This window comes from Saccopteryx leptura, chromosome 4 (assembly GCF_036850995.1).
Source record: "Saccopteryx leptura isolate mSacLep1 chromosome 4, mSacLep1_pri_phased_curated, whole genome shotgun sequence".
NCBI lineage: Eukaryota > Metazoa > Chordata > Mammalia > Chiroptera > Emballonuridae > Saccopteryx > Saccopteryx leptura.
Window position 1 is genome coordinate 103,027,472 of NC_089506.1, and position 21,772 is coordinate 103,049,243.

At 45.0% G+C, this 21,772-nt stretch overlaps 1 protein-coding gene and 2 non-coding genes across 3 annotated transcripts; 1 reads left to right on the forward strand and 2 right to left on the reverse strand.

Moving 5' to 3' along the window:
• Positions 1-10,142: 10,142 nt before the first annotated feature.
• On the reverse strand, positions 10,143-14,153 carry TPT1 (tumor protein, translationally-controlled 1). Its single transcript, XM_066380868.1, has 6 exons — positions 13,984-14,153; positions 13,645-13,718; positions 12,911-13,101; positions 12,012-12,117; positions 11,134-11,250; positions 10,143-10,343 (listed from the first exon to the last, which is right to left on the reverse strand). The coding sequence occupies exons 1-6, from the start codon at positions 14,009-14,011 to the stop codon at positions 10,341-10,343; spliced, it is 519 nt and encodes a 172-aa protein (XP_066236965.1). The 5' UTR covers positions 14,012-14,153; the 3' UTR covers positions 10,143-10,340.
• On the reverse strand, positions 10,417-10,545 carry LOC136404683 (small nucleolar RNA SNORA31). Its single transcript, XR_010751396.1, has one exon. It is a non-coding gene; the product is annotated as a small nucleolar RNA SNORA31 (small nucleolar RNA).
• A 7,054-nt stretch (positions 14,154-21,207) lies between the features above and the next one.
• On the forward strand, positions 21,208-21,283 carry TRNAI-GAU (transfer RNA isoleucine (anticodon GAU)). Its single transcript has one exon. It is a non-coding gene; the product is annotated as a tRNA-Ile (tRNA).
• Positions 21,284-21,772: the final 489 nt, after the last annotated feature.

Here is a 21,772-nt window from a genome sequence, read left to right on the forward strand (position 1 = left end):
ACTGATGATTGATGCTTCTCATCTTTCCGTTCCTGTCTGTCTTTCCCTATCTATCCCTCTCTCTGGCTCTCTCTCTGTCCCTGAAAAAAAGAAAAAAGAAGTGGTCAGTTTCTTCTTTTAAAAAAAATAGCTTTCTATTTGCACCTTCCTGAGTTCTATACCTACATACAAAGTAGAAAGAGTAAATGTGCTGTGCCCAGCTGGCAATTTGGAAACATCCTCTTGATTAATAACCCAATTGAAATGGTAATTCCAGCAAGTGGGTCATTCCTGGGTCGAGTGCTCAGGGAACTTAGCTATAATTTAGTAAAAAACTCGAATCTGTCTGTGATGGTGAAGTCTGGTAGAGTGAGCTCAACCTCTAGAACTCTCCTATTCCTTTTCAGAGTTTGCAGCAAAATCCATATATTCAAAGCTTACATTGTGCTTTTAGTTTATATGAGTGAATTCAATTATTGGTCAATGGCTTATTATCTTCACAGAGTACTTCACTGCCCAATAACTTGCCTTGACTTCTCATGACCCTCTTATCTTACCTTGCTCCACCTGCCACCAATTACCAACCTCGAACAGAAAATACACTCCCCTCTCACATGCACCCATGCATGTATTTGGGACTGGCCACATAATTTGTGGGGCCCAGTGCAAAATGAAAACAATGGGGCCCTTTAAAAAATTAGGAATTTTTGAAAATAAATTTTTAGAAGGAAAAAGGGCAGGGGTTGGGGGAAGAAACATTTATTTATTGCCTGACCAGGCAGTGGCACAGTGAATAGAGCATAGGACTAGGACACAGAAGACCCAGGTTTGAGCCCTGAAGTCACCAGCTTGAGCACGGGCTCACCAGCTTGAGCAAGGGGTTGCTGGCTTGAACGTAGGATCATAGACATGACCCCATTGTCCTTGGCTTGAGCCCAAAGGTTGCTGGCTTGAAGCCCAAGGTTACTGGCTTGAGCCCAAGGTCGTTGGCTTGAGCAAGGGGTCACCTGATCTGCTGTAGCCTCCCCCCCCCCATCAAGGCACATATGAGAAAGCAATCACTGAACAACTAAGGTGCCACACAGAATTGATGCTTTTCATATTTCTCCCTTTCTGCCTGTCTGTCCTTATCTTTTCTGTCTCTCACTGCTAAAAAAAAAAAAAAAAGAAAAGAAACATTGATTTATTGTTTACTTATTCATGCCATCATTGGTTGATTTTTGTATCTGCCCTGACTAGGGATCAAACCCACAACCTCGGTGTGATGGGATGACACTCTAATCAACTGAGCTACTTGGCCAGGGAAGAAACTTCAAGATAGTGAAAAGCAGAGCATTAAGCCAAGCACATGCCCTTCTAAATGTAGGGTAACTGCACGGGTTGCAAACCCCTGAAGCTGGCCCTTTGTGTGCTGCAAGACAGGAGGGATAAGGGAATGGTGAATTGTGTGGTGCAGAGTACGGTCAAGTGAGTACATGCAGGCTGGGTGGGGGAGTGGAAAAGGGCTTCAGATACAGGCAACCTGAGCGGTTAGAGGAGAATATTCAGCAGGATCCTTACAGGACATTGATAGGAGAAGCTAAGAGTAGTTGGAAGGTGTTTCACACACCTCGCACTGCCCATAAACCATAGGTTTAGTAACTAACTGCCTTCATGCTGCCCTGGGGATGCTGACATGTCTGCTGCTCTCACATTCACACCCAGCCCTCCTCCTCTGTGGAGCAGAGCAGGACAGGTTGTACACTGCTTAAACGATTTCCAAAAGCTTAGTCACTTTTGCTTTTAATAGATATCAGCAGCTGGTATCGACTGTTCTGCTGATATTATGGCAATCACCAAGGGCACTGACACAGCCCATATCCCAGTTGACAAAAACCATCAATGGATTGATTCCTTTCAAGTTAATACAGAGGAGGTGGCTTAAGCGGAATGGCTTGCTAGCAGTGGAGGACGTGTCAGGACCCGACCAGGGCCGGGTTTACTTACCTTCCAGTGTTGTACTCACCATCTGTTGATGGGCGTTATTCTACCTCAGTGAGGTAGTCAAAAGGTATTTTCTTTTTGATTTCATGTGCAGTAATGTTTTCTCTTTCACTTGCCAGTTTTTGTCTTTGAATTCAACAGATTGGTAGTTGAGGGAGACTTCCAAATTGATGTACTCAAGAAGAAAATTAGCCTGGTCAGGTGGTGGCACAGTGATAGAGCATTGGACTGGGATGCAGAGAATCCAGGTTTGAATCCCCGATGTTGTTGGCTTGAATGCAGGGTTGCTGGCTTGAGCGTGGGATCATAAACATGACCCCATGATTGCTGGCTTAAAGCCCAAGGTCACTGGCTTGAGCAAAGGGTCACTCACTCTGCTATAGTCATCCCCCAACACCCCCGATCAAGGAACATATTAGAAAGCAATTGATGAACAACTAAGGTGCCACAATGAAGAATTGATGCTTCTCATCTCTCTCCCTTCCTCTCTTTGGTAGTTTTTTGTTATTGTTTTTGTTTTTTTTAAATATATATGTATATATATAGTTTAATATATATATATGAGATGATTCTCAGGAAGTTTATTTATTTATTTATTTTCTTTTTTTATTTTTATTTATTCATTTTAGAGAGGAGAGAGAGAGGGAGAGAGAGAGAGAAAGAGAGAGAGAGAGAAGGGGGGAGGAGCTGGAAGCATCAACTCCCATATGTGCCTTGACCAGGCAAGCCCAGGGCTTCGAACCGGCGACCTCAGCATTCCAGATCGACGCTTTATCCACTGCGCCACCACAGGTCAGGCTTGTTTTTGTTTTTTTAGTGAGAGGAGGAAAGGCAGAGACAGACTCCCACATGTGCCTTGACTGGGATCTACCCAGCTAGCCCACTAGGGGGTGATGTTCTGCCCATCTGGGGCCCTTGCTCCATTGCAACTGGAGCCATATTTTTTTTTAGCATCTGAGGCAGACGCCATGAAGCCATCATCCTCAGTGCCCAGGGTCAACTTGTTTCATAAAGCCATGGCTGCAGAGGGAGAGAAGAGATAGATAGATTATATATATATAGATAGATTAGATAGATACATAGATAGACGGATTAGATAGAAGTGAGAGGGAGAGGAGTGGAGAAGCAGATGGTTGCTTCTCTTATGTGCCCTGGCTGGGAATCAAGCCCGTGACATCCACATGCCAGGCCAACACTCTACCACTGAGCCAACTGACCAGGGCCATCCCTCCCTTCCTCTGTTGCTCTCTCTGTTACAAAAAAAAAAGAAGGAAATTACATGGTGGGGTTCAGAACGAATCACTCCAAGATGTGCCTCTGCATTGTGTGCATTGTTTTGAGCTAAAGGCAACTTTAGCTGGGGCCTCAAGAGAAACATCGCCCCCTGCTGCCTGACTACCTTGGACTAAATTAGGGGACTTGCCCTAATAAGAGATTATCAGAGACAACCTTATTTTACCTATCTATAGGACAGGACAAACTTCTAATTGATGAACATCTGCTCTTATTCTGCAGTGACTTTTTTTTGTGTGACAGAGACAAAGAGGGACAGATAGGAACAGACAGACAGGAAGGGAGAGAAATGAAAAGCATCAATTATTCATGTAGCACCTTAGTTGTTCAATTGATTGTTTTCTCATACATATGTGCCTTGACCAGGGGGCTCCAGCAGAGCAAGTGACCCCTTGCTTAAGCCAGAAACCTTGGGCTCAAGCCAGTGACCATGGGGTCATGTCTATGATCCCACGCTCAAGCCAGCGACTCCATGCTCAAGCCGGATGGGCCTGTGCTCAAGCTGGCAACCTCGGGGTTCAAACCTAGGTCGTCTGCATCCCAGTCCGATGCTCTATCCACTGTGCCACCACCTGGTTAGGGCTGCAGTGACTCTTTGAAGGCACCTTACCTCATTTCAGCTCAGAATGTCTTATATTCCTATTTTTTTCTTTCTGTGAATCTCTCATGAATATGGGGTCTCTGACTCTCTCATAGGTTCCCACACATTAAATTTGGTTTTCTCTTGTTAATGTCTTATGTCTATTTGGTTTTTACACCAATTGAAAGAATGTGAAGGTAAAATTTCTTCCTTCCATATATATGTATAGCCGTTTTGAATAGATGTCCACAAAATACCAACTTTCTCTGCACTTTGCCAAATTTCTACCAGCTGCTTAGGGAATGGTAGATTATACAGTGGAAAGAATAATTTTATAAACTCCAAGCTCTAGATGAGGCCATGTGCAAGCTGCAGTTGACTAAAAACTAGGATTTGCCCTGGCCAGATATCTTGGTTGGTTGGAACATTATCCCAAAGCAGAGGTTGCCGATCTGAGCACCTGTCAGGGCACATACAGGAGCAGATCAATGTTTCTGTCTCTCACTCCCTTCTTCTCTTGCTAAAATCAATAAATAAATGTTTAAAAAGAAAAAAAAAGCTTGGATTTATCCGCTCTTTACACATGAGGAAAATTCCGAAGTACATGATTAGATTCTATGCATTATCAAACTATTAGAAGCTCTAGTAGTTCTACAGTACTTTTAAAAATTCTGGACTTCCTGGCCCAGGTGGTGGCGCAGTGGGCAGAGCGTCAGCCTAGGACGCTGAGGGACTAAGGTTCGAACTCCCGAAGTTCACCAGCTTGAGCATGGGCTCACAGCTTGAGTGTGGGATCACAGACATGGCCCCATGGTCGCTGGCTTAAAGCCCAAGGTCACTGGCTTGAGCAAGATGTCACTAGTTCAGCTGGAACACATGAGAAGCAATCAACGAACAACTAAAGTGCTGCAACTACGAGTTGATAGGTCTCATCTCTGTCTCTTTCTCGCTAAAAATTGCTGTACTCTCCTAACTGGTGGTGGTGCAGTGGCTAGAGCGTCAACCTGGGACACAGAGGTGCCCATTTGAAACCCCGAGGTCACCAACTTGAGCCCAAGGTCGCTGGCTCTAAGCAAGGGGTCACGGGCTCAGCTTGAGTCCCCTGGGCCAGGCACATGTGAGAAGCAATCAATGAACAACTAAAGTGAAGCAACTACGAGTTGATGCTTCTCATCTCTCTCTTCCTCTCCAAAAAGAGAAAAAAAGTGCTGTACTCTTTTAACTTGCCATGGTCTGTGTGTCTGTTCTCTGTCAGCCGACACATTAAGTGATTCACCTGTTATCAGAATTCTCATTTCCCCATCTGTAAATTGACACATACATGCAAAAACTTTCATATGGCATTTTTCATCTTGGTGTTCTACCTCAAAAGCTCAGAAAAGAGCACTATTTATACACACAGAAACATGTCGAGTGAATGGAGGGTAGGGTAGGTAGTTGGGGGAGACATCACTACTTGGAGAGACGTTTTCTCCACGGTTGTACAGACAGCCACTTGAGGTTCTCATTGCCCAGTGAACAATGCATCTTCAGTGGGGTGGATATAAACTGCCAGCAGTTAGTTATCTGTAAACTTCAGGTCTGTCATAGCAGCTAACAGTAATTCAGTGGAAGGTTCTAGTACCTTTCTTTTTTTTTTTTTTTTTTTTTTAATCCATTTTTAGAGAGGAGAGAGAGGTAGAGAGAGAGAAGGGGGGAGGAGCTGGAAGCATCAACTCCCATATGTGCCTTGACCAGGCAAGCCCAGGGTTTCGAACCGGCGACCTCAGCGTTTCCAGGTCGACGCTTTATCCACTGCGCCACCACAGGTCAGGCCTCTAGTACCTTTCTTTAGTTGTGCATGTTAAACACTTTTTCATCAAGGACTTTTCCTTTGGAATAATGGAATAATATGTTACCAAAAGAACTAAATACCCAAAAACCAAAACTGTTTTTCAAGCCAGTGACTTTCAAGTATGGTCCATGGATAGCCCCAGATCATAAATGTATCCAAAAACATCAGGTTGGGCCCTGGCCGGTTGGCTCAGCGGTAGAGCGTCGGCCTAGCGTGCGGAGGACCCGGGTTCAATTCCCGGCCAGGGCACACAGGAGAAGTGCCCATTTGCTTCTCCACCCCTCCGCCGCGCCTTCCTCTCTGTCTCTCTCTTCCCCTCCCGCAGCCAAGGCTCCATTGGAGCAAAAATGGCCCGGGCGCTGGGGATGGCTCTGTGGCCTCTGCCTCAGGCGCTAGAGTGGCTCTGGTCGCAACATGGCGACGCCCAGGATGGGCAGAGCATCGCCCCCTGGTGGGCAGAGCATCGCCCCATGGTGGGCGTGCCGGGTGGATCCCGGTCGGGCACATGCGGGAGTCTGTCTGACTGTCTCTCCCTGTTTCCAGCTTCTGAAAAATGCAAAAAAAAAAAAAAAAAAAAAAAACAACAAAAAAAAAACAAAAACATCAGGTTGGGTTCCCAGTTCTTATGGAGTCTCTGGAAACTTGTGCCAACTGCAAAAAGCTGAAGCTTTTTTTCAGAAATAGGTTAGTAGCCCACCAGGGGCGATTAGTCATACTTTTACCATATAACTAAGATTTATGTAGCAGTGACCTACTAAGTCACTAAGATGTGGTCTTTTTTTTTTTTCTTTTTTACAGTGACAGAGAGAGTCAGAGAGAGGGATAGATAGGGACAGACAGACAGGAACGGAGAGAGATGAGAAGCATCAATCATTAGTTTTTTGTTGCAACACCTTAGTTGTTCATTGATTACTTTCTCATATATGCCTTGACCTAGGGCTGCAGCAGACCGAGTAACCCCTTGCTCGAGCCAGCGACATTGGGTCCAAGCTGGTGAACTTTGCTCAAACCAGATAAGCTCGTGCTCAACTTGGCGACCTCAGGGTCTCAAACCTGGATCCTCCGCATCCCAGTCCGAGGCTCTATCCACTGTGCTACCACCAGGTCAGGCTAAGATGTGGTCTTTATCATTCAAGCCCTCCTGCTTTAAGCTCCACTTTGCTGAATATTTTACTGCAGTCAAGGCCATTCAGCTCCGTGCATGTGCACACAGGTGCTCAACTTTGGGGTGCTGTTATCAGGGTTTCTTCCAGTTAGTTGAGGTTTTTGCTGCTTTCTGTGCAATTTTTTAAAAAGATTTTTCTTACTGATTTTACAGAGAGGAGAGAGGGCAGGTGGAACAAAAGGTATCAATTCATAGTTCATTGATTGTTATATGTGCCTGGACCAGGCAAGCCTCGGATTTCCAACCAGCAAGCTCAGCATTCAAGGTTAATGCTCTATCCACTGAGCCACCATAGGCCAGGCTCTCCTCACAATTTTACCATTACAGTATTGTCATCATTAGCAGTTGTTTATAGTTATTGGTTGACCCTGCAGGTCAGGTGATGAAATTTACATACACATGTACTGGTGATTTAGACCTTAAAAAAATGTATTTCAAATGAGTGATGCATACACCTACTGCTTAAGCAGATGCACATGTAATTTTAAAACGTTCTTGTATTATGACATTTCATGGGCAATATGCTGCCTGCAAATTGGCTGTTCCCTTGAGCCTATTTTAATCAGGCTTTCCTTCCTCCTAAAACGCTGAAGATTTTACTTAACCGATTCACACCTGATAACCTTGATGCTTCCTCCTTCCTGAAACATTTTGTCCAGTAGACTTCCAGGCGGCCACTCTCTTGGTTTTCCTACCTCAGGGGCCGGGCCATCTCAGTCACCTTTGTTGGTTCATCACCTGACAAATTTTTGAGTTTGAGGGCTGACTGTATCCTCACTCCCTGGGTCACCTGACCGTGTTTTGGCTTCAACAGTCATGTATTAAGGTCTCTCAAGGTCTCTCGCTTAAATCCACCCACTCTTCTCCCATGACAAATATCTGTCTATCCAATTCATTTGTATCCAGAACCCACATCTCATATAACCAGTCTGGATTCCCCATCTTAGTTTAACTCCTTTCTTCCAGATGCTCAGGACAAAACACTTGGCTTCAACCCTTAAATCCAGCTTCCACCTTCCTTCAACATATGGGCAAGTCATGTTCATCTTGATTTCCAATCCCTTCCACAACTACCAACCTACAGTGAGTGAACTCTTACCTCACCCTTGTTCTCTGCCTTTACCCCACTACCCAGCAGCCAGGACATGTTCTTTTAGGTCAGATCGCCACCTTTCCCTCGAAGCCCTACTACGGCTTTCCTCCATGATCGGTTTCTTTTTCCTATGCACTCACTCTGACTTCTCCACACTACCTCTTCTTCTGCCACCTTGTGTCCAGCCTACTGGCCACCTTATCCCCAGAACATGTCAAGCACACTCAATCATTTGCTGGAATGCTTGTGTTCATATATATTACAAAGGCTTTTCCAAACAACACTGTAAAGAAAGTCCTTTCTCCACTACTTGTCCACACATTTAACGGCCTAGGCCTCAAATTCCACTAGAAGCCCGATTACTCAGCATCAATAAGAAAATGATGTACTTGACCAGGTGCTGGCACAGTGGATAGAGCGTCGGACTGGGATGAGGACGACCCGGGTTCGAGGCCCCGAGTAGCCAGCTTGAGTGCAGGCTCATCTGTTTTGAGCAAGGCTCACCAGGTTGGGCTCAAGGTTAGTGGCTCGAGCAAGAGGTCTGCTGTAGCCCCTCAACCAAAGCACATGTGAGAAAACAATGAACTAAGGTGCGGCAACAAAGAACTGATGCTTCTCATCTCTCTTCCTATCTGTCCCTTTCACAAAAATAAAAAATGAAAATGTACGCCTGACTGGGAGTAACTTCTACATACAAAGTAAGCATTCTTAGACAACTACCTGAATTTACTTCCTACATGAAACCTTGACATTGCTATTCCTGTTCTCCCAACCTTCCCATGGCTAACTCACTAAATCCAGTTTCAGCCTACATACAACCTCAAGACATCTCATTGTCAAATTATCCTCATCTTCGACCACTGCCTGAAAATTCTCTCCCCCTTAGTATGTTACAGTAAGCGAGTAAGTGGCCTCCTTGACCCAATGACTGGCACTTTACAACTTGGTGTCAAAAATCAGAGTGCTTTAAATTGTTTGTAGTATCTGGGGATTTGCTCCCAGTAACCAATGGGTATTACCTATCTGATCAGCATGTCTCAAAATTCTGGACCACACTAGGGCAAATTCCAAATTGCCAAACCACTGGATTTACCCTGGGATCACATGTCATAGGACCAGATTTAAAATAAAAATCACTGGCTTACCTTTAACCCTAAAGCGTTTAAAATGGAATCATTCAGAAGGCAAGGGTGTCAGGGAATCATCTCCCAACTTCTCGTCAACTCATGTTCTACATTCTTCTCTGTAGTAAAACAGGTTTTTCAACTGTTTACAAGGTAATTTCTGAATTGGAAAATCTCCATGTTTTTTCAATCTTCTCCCATTCAATCCCGAGTGACAATCACAGAAAGGTGAGGACCCTTTTTTTCTTGCATCTGCACTTGAACCTTAGCAGACAGGAACTGCTCCAGATCAGACGCATTTATACACCACACCCACAGCCTAACTCAGATACATTGACACAACAGCTGCTTTTTCCTCTACCTACCAGCTAACTCACCACTTACCACCTCATCTTTAGAGGGGCCTGCAAACCTTTCCTGTAAAGGGCCACACGGTTAAGATTTACAGGCCCTAAAGGTCTGTTGCACTCATCTCTGCTCTTGTAGTGCCACAGCCAGTGAATCCATAAGCAAGTGACCATGGCAGTGCCCCGATTAAGCAGGACACCAAGTTAGATTTCACATCCCATTCGCTATTTCAATTTCCTTCTCCCATCTAAAAATGTAACCACCCTGAAATCATACAAAATAGGTGGCAGAATGCACCAGATTGCCAACCCAGCTCCATGAGTTTGACAAAAGCTTATTACACAATTCCAGGAGACTTAGATTTCTATAGAACTTGGTCCTAACTTGATATGATAAATAATCTCAGACAATACTTTGCTTCCAACTGTTATTAGTCTCTTTTTATTCTTTTGGTAATCTCTTCCAGTTAACTACTTCCGTTTGTAGGTGATGAAATGTCTAAGGAATCCACTTCAAATGTTGGCTCTGCTGTGAGCATGGTCTTTCCCTTTCCTTCAACTCAGAATTAAAACTTTGATCCTTGCTTTTTATATTCCAGTCTCAGCAGCAGTTTGCAGTGTAGCAGTGATCTGAAGACAGTCTTATGCTTTACAGCAGTGGTCTACAACCCGGCTCTAGCTCCTCCAGGCACACTACACAGGATAGATTTATATATGGATTAAACTAAGAGGCATTCTCTCAAACGAGTTTAAATGCGTTTTATTTTTAGACAACCTACATGACATGTTTTTTCTTAAAAACAATGCCTCCGCTCCAAATCAATCGAGGTCAAAATAATGAAGAGCTCAAGATAACATCAGTCCCATTTGTCCTAGTCCTGGTGTGATGAAAAGCAGCAGCCAGTTACGATGACAGGTGATAGATCCAAATTGCCAAATTTGTTACTGTAAAAAACAAGAAAGATTTATAATGAACACCTCTCCCTCAGTTTGAAAGCACTGAACATTTCTAGGCTGCAGATGTAGTCCCCTATTCAATCTGGGCTGCCACGCAGACAGACAGAAAGCGCAGGGATTCTTTCTTTCGCATCCTCGTGCAAACCAAAAGAACAACGTCAGACTGTTCAAGGTCTATCAGTGGATGCAGAGCCGCCCTTACCGAATCCCAGGCAGCCCACTTTCCAGAAAAGTCCCACTCACACAATGCTTTAGCCAGAGAAACTGCCGATATTCTGAAAATTTCCTTACGGCAAGGCGTTTGCACTGGTCTAAGACACTGTCTTGTTGCCTGTAATCTTGGTTAGTGTACGTTCAAGTTTACCCTGTTACTAATTTAGATGAAAGCCTCTGAAAACCAGGATAATGAAGGCCTTCACCCTGTACTGTTTCCAATAGTTCCTCGCAGAGCAGATATTCATTTACTCTAACAAAGCAAGGTGCGTATCAGTATTTACTAAAAGCTAGTTAACACCAAGGCTCTCAATGATCAACTGCCAATTATCAGTAAACTCCAGAAGGATTTTAACAGTTTTCTGTAGACAACAAAGATTCTACACCACAAAGTTCTTTTACATGTGAAACCCTCTTTAGATCCCTGAAGAGAAACAAGACCTGTTCCCACATTTAAAAAATACTGCTGTAGAATCCATTCTATCTCAGTGGCATGAAATAAGAATCACACCTAAGATGTCTCCGTTTTTACATGACTGAATTTGACTCACTTCTATGTACTTACACATTTTTCCATTTCTAAACCATCCTTAAAGAAAATCATATATGGGGTCACACCATCCTCACGGTAGTCCAGTAGAGCAACCATGCCATCTGGATTCATGTTTTCACCAATAAAGAACTTAGGAAGCAAACAATAAACATCTAGAATTAGACTATTATATACAGATGTGCCATATCAAAACAAATTGAAATTAAACAATCAAAAATGACCCAGAACATCATGACTGAAAAGAATTTCAGAGAAAGAAGATGCTCAGTAATCAAACATCTGGTCCTGAGTAAAGCACTAATAATGACCAAATACAGAGAAATACAGAAACACTGTAGGCTTTCTGGCAACTTACCTCTCTCTGAACCATATATATCATTTTAAACCCTACAAACACATTACAAAGTCAGGTACACGACAATAATGCTGCCAATGAGTGAGCACATATGGGGAAGTATTTTATACATGCACGCATTGGTGAAACCCAGAAAATCAAATAGCAGTTGTGATGGGTTTTTTCTTAATTATGAAGTCTCTGAATTGTTAAGTCTAAAACTTATTAAGAGCAGTCGTGTAAGTTCCCCAAAAGGAGAAGCTTACCTCTATCAGAAAGAGCTCCAGTGGCAATGAGATGCACTGAATTATGAAGAAAACTGGGAAGGAAGAACAACTAGTAAATGTCATCTGGGAAGGGATGAGATTCTGGAATCAGAAAATAAGATCTGGAAACACACCTGGGAGCAGAGAAGGCTGTACTACTGGAGCTGAATCTGACCTACTCAAACTGCTCAAAAGCCCAAGAAAATCAGCTCAATTTCATTACAGACTCAGTAAGAAACAAGCTGAAGCTGTATAATCCTTTAATCCAAATATTTAAGGTATTTATTTACCTGGTAGTTTTTGAAATTGGCAAGGATGTGCTTGATTTGTTCTGCAGCCCCTGTCATAAAAGGCTTTACTCTTTCTGGTCTCTGTTCTTCAAGTTTTCCTTTGATTCTAAAAGGATGTTTTATTAACAGGTTAATATATTAACTTCTGAGCAAAATAACTTTAAGTATATACCCTAAGTAAAAACAAAAACCCAATGAAAATAGCAAGTAGGTGTCACTGTGCAAAATAACTAGGCTCAATGGATGTCTCAAAATCTCAGTTAACTTATTTCCAAAGTATTATTATTCTAAAAAGGTAAAGCCAGACTGCCTCAGTATGCTCACTTTAGTTTATTTATAGGCTCCCTCTCCTTGGAGCACACCTGTGCCCCTCCTTTACTCCAGAATTCTCTTTTGCTTTCTCCTAAACTCCAACAGTACCCATGAGACTTGCACCCAGGAGCAGTGCACAGCAGGGCTTACCCCCGGAACCTGTCTCCAAGGCCCCCTTTTCTCTGACTTTTCAGAGAACTAACACAGCAGCTCTGCCTCGGCCCATTTCTATCACTGTAACTTTCACTTCACTGAGTCCACACAGCCCACACGCCCCACTCCTTTCCTATAAGTTAGTGTGCCGAAGCAGCACTGCTAGGCTTTCCCACTTCTGTCCTAAGACCTCCCTTGTTTCACTATCCTCAGCTTTAATAAACATACTCTCAAAATCACCTGGATTTGTGTTGTTAAATCTTTCCTGTAGGATCAAGAACCCACAAAAAAGAGGAGTAAGCACCCTTATGAGCTCATTATTATAAAAGAGGTAACACTTCCCCACAAGTATGCCTGCTGCTAAAGAATCTCTAAATTAGTCAATCCTTAAATCCTAAAGTGCCAGACACACCTGGGTGTTCCGTATCACTTACGATTTCATGTAATCCTTGATGTACTTCTTGTAGGCTTCTTTTGTGAAGCTGGTTTCCTGCAAATGATGGTTCATGACAATATCAACACCCGTGATTACTGTGCTTTCGGCACCTTCACCAGCGGGGCCTTCAGCGGAGGCATTTCCACCAATAAGTGAGTCATCAATGTTACCCTCTGTCCTACTGACCATCTGCGTTAAGAAATAGTTAAAAAAAAAAGTTTAGTTGCCAATAGATATTCTTAATCTTAACACAAACGCATCCAAGAAAATTTTCTATACATGCATCATCTTCCCCCCCCAGAAGTTTTTGGTTTCTGTTAAAAATCACCAAAACATTGGGGGGGAGGTATTTATGACACCTTTATTTCCTGAAACACCTTAAGAACTTTTTTTGACCAGAATGAAAACGGGATTACAACTAAGTGAGGTTTTCTGTGGGCTCTCGGGTTGAGAGCAAGTAGGCACAAGGTAAACTCTTCAAGGGCTTGGGGATCCCAAGCCGCAAACGCAGACAACCTGTCCCAGACAGGCCTTGGGGAGGATGGGCGCCCAGGCGGCGGACCTATTTCCAGGCTCAGCTCCGCCTCCACTTTTTCTAGAAAAACCCAAGCCCGGAAAGAGTCTTCTCCGCCAGGAGGCAGCGAAGAGGATTGCACAATCTCGGGCGGGGGAGCGGCGGAAACCCGAGCTCGCCCACTCTCGCCTCCCCCATGCCGCAGCCGGACGACTCACCTTCCCCTCTACCTCCAGGCACAGCCCGTCTGCGATCTCCCGGATCTTGTAGATATCGGAGAACATCTCATCATCTGCTTGGAGACACGGACCAGCCGTCACGACGCGCCCGGGCCGAGGCCGGCGCCGCCATTTCCCGCGCTGGCTGGAGGCACGCGGCCCTCACCCTTCCGGGGCGCTGGAGCCCCGGCGCGTGCCCCAAGCACCGACCCCACCCCGCTCCGGGGAAGGCTGCCGGAATCTGCTAGGCCTCAAAGAGCGGCGGCGTCCGTCTTCCCCGCCCCCACCCGCACCCCATCCCCTGCGCGCGACAGTAGAGGTACAGCAGTCACGACTCACGGCTGATGAGGTCCCGGTAGATGATCATGATTGCGGCTGGAAGGAGACGACGGCGGCGCTGGCTTAGCGGGAGCCCGGAGCTCGGAGCGAGCACGGTGCAGCCGGAGCGGCGCTCGGGGGGAGGGGGGAGCGGGCGGAAAAGGCCGACTCAGCCGCTCCCCAACCTCATATAGAGGGCAAGTCCCCCTACGTCATCGCCCGCTGCGCCTCCGGAAGCGCCGGAAACGGTGACGTGGCACGCTGAGCCGCGTAGGGGGCGGGGCCACAGCGCCTGCCGGGGTGGAGGCGGGAGGAGAGCATCCGGGCACTTGGCCCGGGGACGCAAGGCCTCGTTTTACGGGGCTCGAGGGGGCGGGAGTGGTGAGGGGTGAGGCGTGAGGACCCCCGGGTGGGGGGTGGGGGGTGGAGGAAGGGACCTAGATCCGTGACCTGGGGGAGATTGGGGGAAGCAGGGCCTGGGACCTCCGGGGAAGTGCTGAGCCCGAGTGGGACTTAGTGAAGTCTCTTCAAGCTTCCGCGCCACGCGACGCCAAACGCAAGTTCCCAGCCCCTGCGGGAGTGAAAGTATCAGATTTCCAGATTACTTCCTCATAAATCCCTGTCGTGGAGGACTTGACGTCTACGGAGGGTCGGGCCCTGGAGGCCTTGGGAGACCACAGGATGAGGGCCGGGTGTGGGGCTTCTGAGCGGCCTCTGTGATTCCCGAGGGCCTCGGAAACTTCATCTCCCCACGGGGTCTCCAGCTGGAGTTCCCAGACGCCTCTGTGGGGCCGAGCTGAGTCCGCGAGGTGCGACCCGCGTCGCCCCGCCAGGCCCTGGGGATGGTCGTCGCGGGAGTTTTCACCACTTCTCATCTCCGTTTGATCCCGTATTTGAAAGTTTGCGTATTCCTAAGGCAGACAGCCAAAGGGCTATTTCTGTTTTGCACTTGGTCTTGAATTATGTACTTCGTTCGAAAAAAGGGTAAGTTGTCACTTTAAATTGAAGGTAAAATTATATCCCAAGTGCGAGAGAGTTAAACAAAATGGGGAGCTTCCCACCTGACACAATTACTGAATACTAAAAAACAAAACAAATTTGCCTATTTAGTCAGTTTAAGCCAGTATGAAACCTGAGAACTTGATCCATTCCAAATGTTTTTGTGCTCTTCTGTACAGTTTTATGTTCATTGTTTAATGTTTTAAAAAAAACAGCCGCATTAAAAATACTGGAGTCAAAGCCCAGAGATCCCGACTGTGAACAAGTTAAATCTAGTCCCACTCAAAATTTAATTCTTGTAAGACAAAGAGTCAATGTTAACACAATCATTTTTCTTAAATCCAAAATAAAGCATTTCACAAACAGAGAGCGACCCTTGTGAAACAGCAGGGGACAGGACAGCGAGATGACCTGAGGGAGGAGTCACAATGGAAAAGCCGGGGAATGGAACGCCACGTGATGGGGCCCTGGGCTGCACCGGCCAGGAACTGGGAGGGAGCTAGAAATGGGTGAAGGGATTCTGAAAAGTGACATCTTCTGACAGATTGTCCATGAAGGAGTGATCTCTCAAACTTTGAGGGTTTTTTTGGGGTTTTTTTTTTTTTTTTTTTTTTGCATTTTTCTGAAGCTGGAAACGGGGAGAGACAGTCAAGACAGACTCCCGCATGCGCCCGACCGGGATCCACCCGGCATGCCCACCAGGGGGCGATGCTCTGCCCCAACCAGAGCCACTCCAGCGCCTGGGGCAGAGGCCAAGGAGCCATCCCCAGCGCCCGGGCCATCTTTGCTCCAATGGAGCCTTGGCTGCGGGAGGGGAAGAGAGAGACAGAGAGGAAGGAGAGGGGGAGGAGTGGAGAAGCAGATGGTCGCCTCTCCTGTGTGCCCTGGCCGGGAATCGAACCCGGGGGCACGCCAGGCCAACGCTCTACCGCTGAGCCAACCGGCCAGGACCTGAGTTTTTTGTGGATGTATAGATGAAACATTGTTAGCCCTGGTATACCACAATTTATTTTACTCAGCTTTAACATTTTTAAATTCTTTAGAAATATTCCTTTTCACCCATACAGTCCCTTTACTCTCCGGTTTTATGTTTAGTTAAAAAACTTATTTCTTTTAATTTATTGATTTCAGAGCAGAGAGAAAGAGATGGGGGGAGCAGGGAGCATCAAGTCACTTTTTTTTTTTTACAGAGACAGAGGGATAGATAGGGACAGACAGACAGACAGGAATGGAGAGAGGTGAGAAGCATCAATCATCAGTTTTTTGTTGCGACACTTTAGTTGTTCATTGATTGCTTTCTCATATGTGCCTTGACTGCGGGCCTTCAGCAGACTGAGTAACCCCTTGCTGGAGCCAGCGACCTTGGGTCCAAGCTGGTGAGCTTTGTTCAAACCAGATGAGCCTGCGCTCAAGCTGGCGACCTCGGGGTCTTGAACCTGGGTCCTCTGCATCCCAGTCCGACGCTCTATCCACTGTGCCACCGCCTGGGCAGGCAAGTCACTTCTTGTATGTGCCTTGACTGGGCAAGCCCAGGGCTTCAAATTGGCAACCTCAGCATTCCAGGTTGATGCTTTAGCCACTGCGCCACGACAGGTCAGGCAAAAACTTATTTTTCAAGTTTTATTAAAACAGCCACAGTGAAAAGAAGTACCTGTACTGAAGTTGGAGTCAATGCACCCTACGTTGAAATTTTGACTTTTATCTGCTGCTATTTCTGTGACCTTGAGAAGGAGCTTCTCTACGCCTAAGTGTAAAATGAATTTTTGTGAGTTAAAAGAGTTTGGGGAATTAAGATAATGAAAAAATGTCTGACATTCTCAATAGGTTACTAATAAATATTGGTTCGATTTGGATGCATAATTCTTCCCAAATTTTAGCACTTTTTAAAGTATTCCTGAAACTATTCCATTAACCCTCTGTTACTTGGAAGTATTTTGGGGATTTATTTGATATAGGTTGTACTAAAGATATTCTGTTTAAGCACAACAGCAATAGTGGATCACTGAAAGAATTCAGTCTGAGCCTTATGAGCTTTCTAATCTCAGGTCCATATTTGATAGCTCATGGCAATTCAGTTACTAGACATCCTAAAACTAAAATTTTAGAGAAACCTGATTTGAGTTTCAGGATATTTTGTAAGCTCCATCCTGTGGTCTAAAGCAGTGGTCCCCAACCCCCAGGCTGGGAAAGAATAAATAACTTACATTATTTCCATTTTATTTATATTTAAATCTGAACGATGTTTTATTTTTTAAAAATGACCAGATTCGGCCCTGGCCGGTTGGCTTAGCGGTAGAGCATCGGCCTGGCGTGTGGGAGTCCCAGGTTCGATTCCCGGCCAGGGCACACAGGAGAAGCACCCATCTGCTTCTCCACCCCTCCCCCTCTCCTTCCTCTCTGTCTCTCTCTTCCCCTCCCGCAGCGAGGTTCCATTGGAGCAAAGATGGCCCAGGCACTGAGGATGGCACTGTGGCCTCTGCCTCAGGTGCTAGAATGGCTCTGGATGCAACAGAGCGATGCCCCCTGGTGGGCATGCCGGGTGCATCCCGGTCAGGCGCATGCGGGAGTCTGTCTGACTGCCTCCCCGTTTCCAGCTTGGGGGGGGGGGGGGGAATGACCAGATTCCCTCTGTTATATCCACCTAAGACTCACTCTTGACGCTTGTCTTGGTCACATGATACATTTATCCGTCCCACCCTAAAGGCCGGTCTGTGAAAATATTTTCTGACATTAAACCGGTCTGTGGCCCAAAAAATGTTGGGGACTACTGCGCTAAAGAGTCTGTGTTGTACCTTGAAAACCTCAGAACACTGGTAATGTAGTTAGGGAAAAATTAGACATTTAATTGCAAGCCACTGACAGGATTTGGCTTTATCTAAACTGATTTGCTTTTTCTTGGGTATCATTTGAATTTTTTTTTTAAATTATTTTTATTTATTCAATTTTTTAGAGGGGGGGGGAGGGAGAGAGAGAGAGAGAGAGAAGGCGGGGAGGAGCAGGAAGCTTCAACTCCCATATGTGCCTTGACCAGGCAAGCCCAGGGTTCCGAACCAGCAACCTCAGCACTTCCAGGTCGATGCTTTATCCACCGCGCCACCACAGGTCAGGCTCATTTGAATTTTTTATAACATTCTACCCCTTACAAAGCCACTGCTTTGTAAGCAAAATCTAAAATTGTCTTAAATTTTGCAGCTGCATATGACTTAGTATCTCTTGCAATTAAAGAGATTTCAAAGGCAGGGTCTTTTGGCCTCTTGACAGAGTGCTTACATGAGAAAAGAGCTTTAGGAGGAATCACCATTTTGTCAATTAGGGATTGACTACAATCCTTGGCCACATTATGGTTTATATTCTCTTAGTAAGGAAATTCAAGGATACGTAGTCCAGACTGAAGCTATGAAGCCATTGTGGTTTATTGTGCATCAAGTATCTGGGATCTTCCTTTCATCTCCACCACCTGTATGGTCTACAGCAGATGCTGGAATTCCAGCCATCTCATCCATCTCGTAGGCAGTGATAACAGGGGAAGGACCAAAAGGGGGCATTCTAGCTGTGTGTTTCCCTTCCAAGGAGCTATTCTAGAAACCGCACTGAACTATTACAAAAGGATGCAATCTAGTTACAACAAGGAAGGCAACAAACTGCAGGCTTTTCGCTCATTCCCATGGGCTCACTGCCACACGGAATAAAATCAGGATGTTGTTATGAAGAATGTAAGCAGCTAGCAATCCTTGCTGTTGTTCTCAGCTTAGAGGTGTTCATTATTTTGCTTCCCTGGGGGGTTGGGTTCAAAGGTATGAGATTGATTTGCAAACCTGAATACCAGTAATTTAGCAGAAGGAATTCTTAGCTAGTTTAATATAGTGTAGAAAGTAGCCAAATAACAGAAAATGTGGTTTGATTAATGAGGAATTAGGTGAGGGAGTTGGCATACAGTATATGATTGTGACAGAAGGTGATTAGAAATGAACCACCTAAACTGGACTATTGATGTGTAATCTGACCCCTTCATTTTGAGATAGTAAATTCTCATTTCTCTTTTTTCCTATCCTCTTCATACTCTAATAACAAATCATTACTTCAGTCAAGTTACAAGGCAAGAGTCTTTCCTTTACAGCAGAGTTGTTCCAAAGAACTTCCTGTGATAATTGATATGTTCTATATCTGCTCTAATACAGTAGCCACTGGCTACTTGTGGCAATTGAGCACTTGAACTGTGGCTAAATGTGACTGTGGAACTAAATGTTTTCTTCTATTTAATTTTAATTAATTAAAATTTTAATACCCATGGCTAGTAAATTTATTAGATAGCAGAGCTGTATAATTTAAGCTCTATGAGGTAGGGGCTATGTTTTGTTAATACTCCCATCACTAGAACAGGGCCTAACTGAATTGTTGAATGAATAGATGAAATTGTTAGGACAAGGGTCTTAAGGTTTGTGCAGTTTTAACTAAATGCTATTCTTGCTAAATGTTAAAATGTAGCATAGTATTTTGCAGACCTGATGTTATAAACAGGATGAATTTGACAGGAACTCAACCAGATAAGTGTAGCCAACTACAAAGAAGAAATCGGTGTGTAATTAATCAAATAGTGTGTATAAGCAAGGCTAAGCTTTCCTTCTGGGAAAGAGTTTTGGATGTGATTTCTTATTTCCTTGCTGCAAGTGAATAAAACTATCTAACAACCGCCATGTCTTGTTCTTGAATGAAACACCCCAAGCAGAGAACCTTGTGTTCTGTAATAGATGTATAAGTACTTTGTCATTCATCCTATAAAAGAGTAAGTGAATATCAGAGTTGTAGGGCCAGCAGTCGCAGCTGTCACAGCCTGGCACATGCAGGTTCCCATTAGATTCGGACAGATGGTAAAGAAACAGCGGAAGCAAAAACTGGTGGGCCATTCCTTTATTCTAGCCTTGCAACTGGCTGGCGAGTAAAAACACACACAGAGGGCTTCAAAACCCACTCACACATTCTCCAGTTCTACAACCAGGAGAATCTCCCGGGTTTCCCTAGAATCAAAGGCCCCCACCAGTCTCAGCAGAGCTCACAAAGCCCCTTGCCCTCTGGTTCCCATCTGCACACCTCCCTTCTCATCTCTGCACAAAACTGGCTTCTCCTATACCATCTTGGCTTCTTTTTTCTTCTCCTTCTTAAAACTTTTTGGTGCGCCTGACCTGTGGTAATGCAGTGGATCAAGTGTCAACCTGGAATGCTGAGGTCGCCAGTTTGAAACCCCGGGCTTGCCTGGTTAAGGCACATATAAGAGTTGACTAGAAAGCCCGGCGGTCATACGAAATGACTGTTGTTCTAGATATTATAAATTGTAATTAAAATGATTTGTGCAAAGGTGTCTGCTAATTCAAACTGAATTACCCAGGGCAGGTGGCGAGGATGCCCCTTTGCTTACTGCCCCACGGGGTTTCCCCCTTCTACTTGCTTAATTGCTTAAAGTAGAGTGCAATTAAGGAAACCACTGGTGGTACATTTCTTAAGAGCCACCGCTAGCTCAACAAATAAAGGTGATTTAAATAATAAAATGTTAATTCACATGTCAAAGATCTCTTTGTACACAACATTTCTTGTGTAGATCTTTCCATCATTTTTAAGCTCGCCTTGCAGAGGACCATCAATTATTTTTAATTTTACGTCCGTTCTTTCACGAACTCTTGAACAGGCAACATAAAGTTGACCGTGTCCAAATGCAGGCTCAGGTAAAAAAATGCCAACACGCTTAAGCTTTTGGCACTGAGACTTATTGATGGTCATAGCAAAGGCAAGTTTTACAGGAAATTGTCTACGTCTCAATTGAAACGGCAACCCTGTTTGAGATGGAGCCAAATCAATTCTTGGAATGACATGTATTTCACCTTTAGAGGAACCAGTCAAAGACTTAGCTATTATGACATTATTTTTCAATTGGAGAACCTCTAGTCTTGTACCATTGCAAAGACCTCTTCTGGTGTTAAGATTTCTTAACAGCACAATAATTGCTCCAATCTTTAACCTCAATTTGTGAGGTGGCATGCCAGAAGGCAGGACTATTTGAATGCCGTGGCAACTTCACCCCATTGGCTAGTACAGTTACGCAAGCAACCAATAAGCTATCGGCGACAAACAGACACTTAAGCCGCATATAATAAAGATGCTTCCTGCTTCTCCCCACCTTCTCTCCCTGTGTGTTTCTGTCTCTCCTCTCTGAAATGAATAAATAAAATAAAAATTAAAAAAAAACTTTTAGGGGCCCTGGCCAGTTGGCTCAGTGGTAGAGCGTCGGCCTGATGTGCAGGAGTCCCGGGTTCAATTCCCAGCCAGGGCACACAGGAGAAGCACCCATTGCTTCGCCACCCCTCCCCCTCTCCTTCCTCTCTGTCTCTCTCTTCCCCTCCCGCAGCCGAGGCTCCATTGGAGCAAAGTTGGCCCGGGTGCTGAGGATGGCTCTGTGGCCTCTGCTTCAGGCACTAGAATGGCTCTGATTGTGGCAGAGCGACGCCCCAAGATGGGCAGAGCATCGTCCCCTGGTGGGCATGCTGGGTGGATCCCGGTCGGGCGCATGTGGGAGTCTGTCTGACTGCCTCCCCATTTCCAACTTCGGAAAAATACCAAAAAAAACCCACAAAAACTTTTTGGTACAAAACCCCTCCTCCAGCAAATATTAGCATAACAATATCCCTTCCCAAGCAGGAAGGTAATTAGCAGTGTCACCTGGCAGCGCTATTTTTAACAAAGTGAGTAAACAAAATCACATTTTACAAACTTATTTATGCAACACAGTTATATTTAATTAAAAAAAATTTTTTTTTGTATT

Excerpts from the sequence above, each read along its gene's own strand:
- TPT1 (XM_066380868.1), bottom strand. The coding sequence starts at position 14,011 with ATGATCATCTACCGGGACCTCATCAGCC. Across the intron at positions 13,102-13,644 it reads GCCTGGAGGTAGAGGGGAAG|ATGGTCAGTAGGACAGAGGG; the intron begins GTGAGTCGTCCG and ends TTCTTAACGCAG. Across the intron at positions 11,251-12,011 it reads CCAATTTCAAAAACTACCAG|TTCTTTATTGGTGAAAACAT; the intron begins GTAAATAAATAC and ends TTGCTTCCTAAG.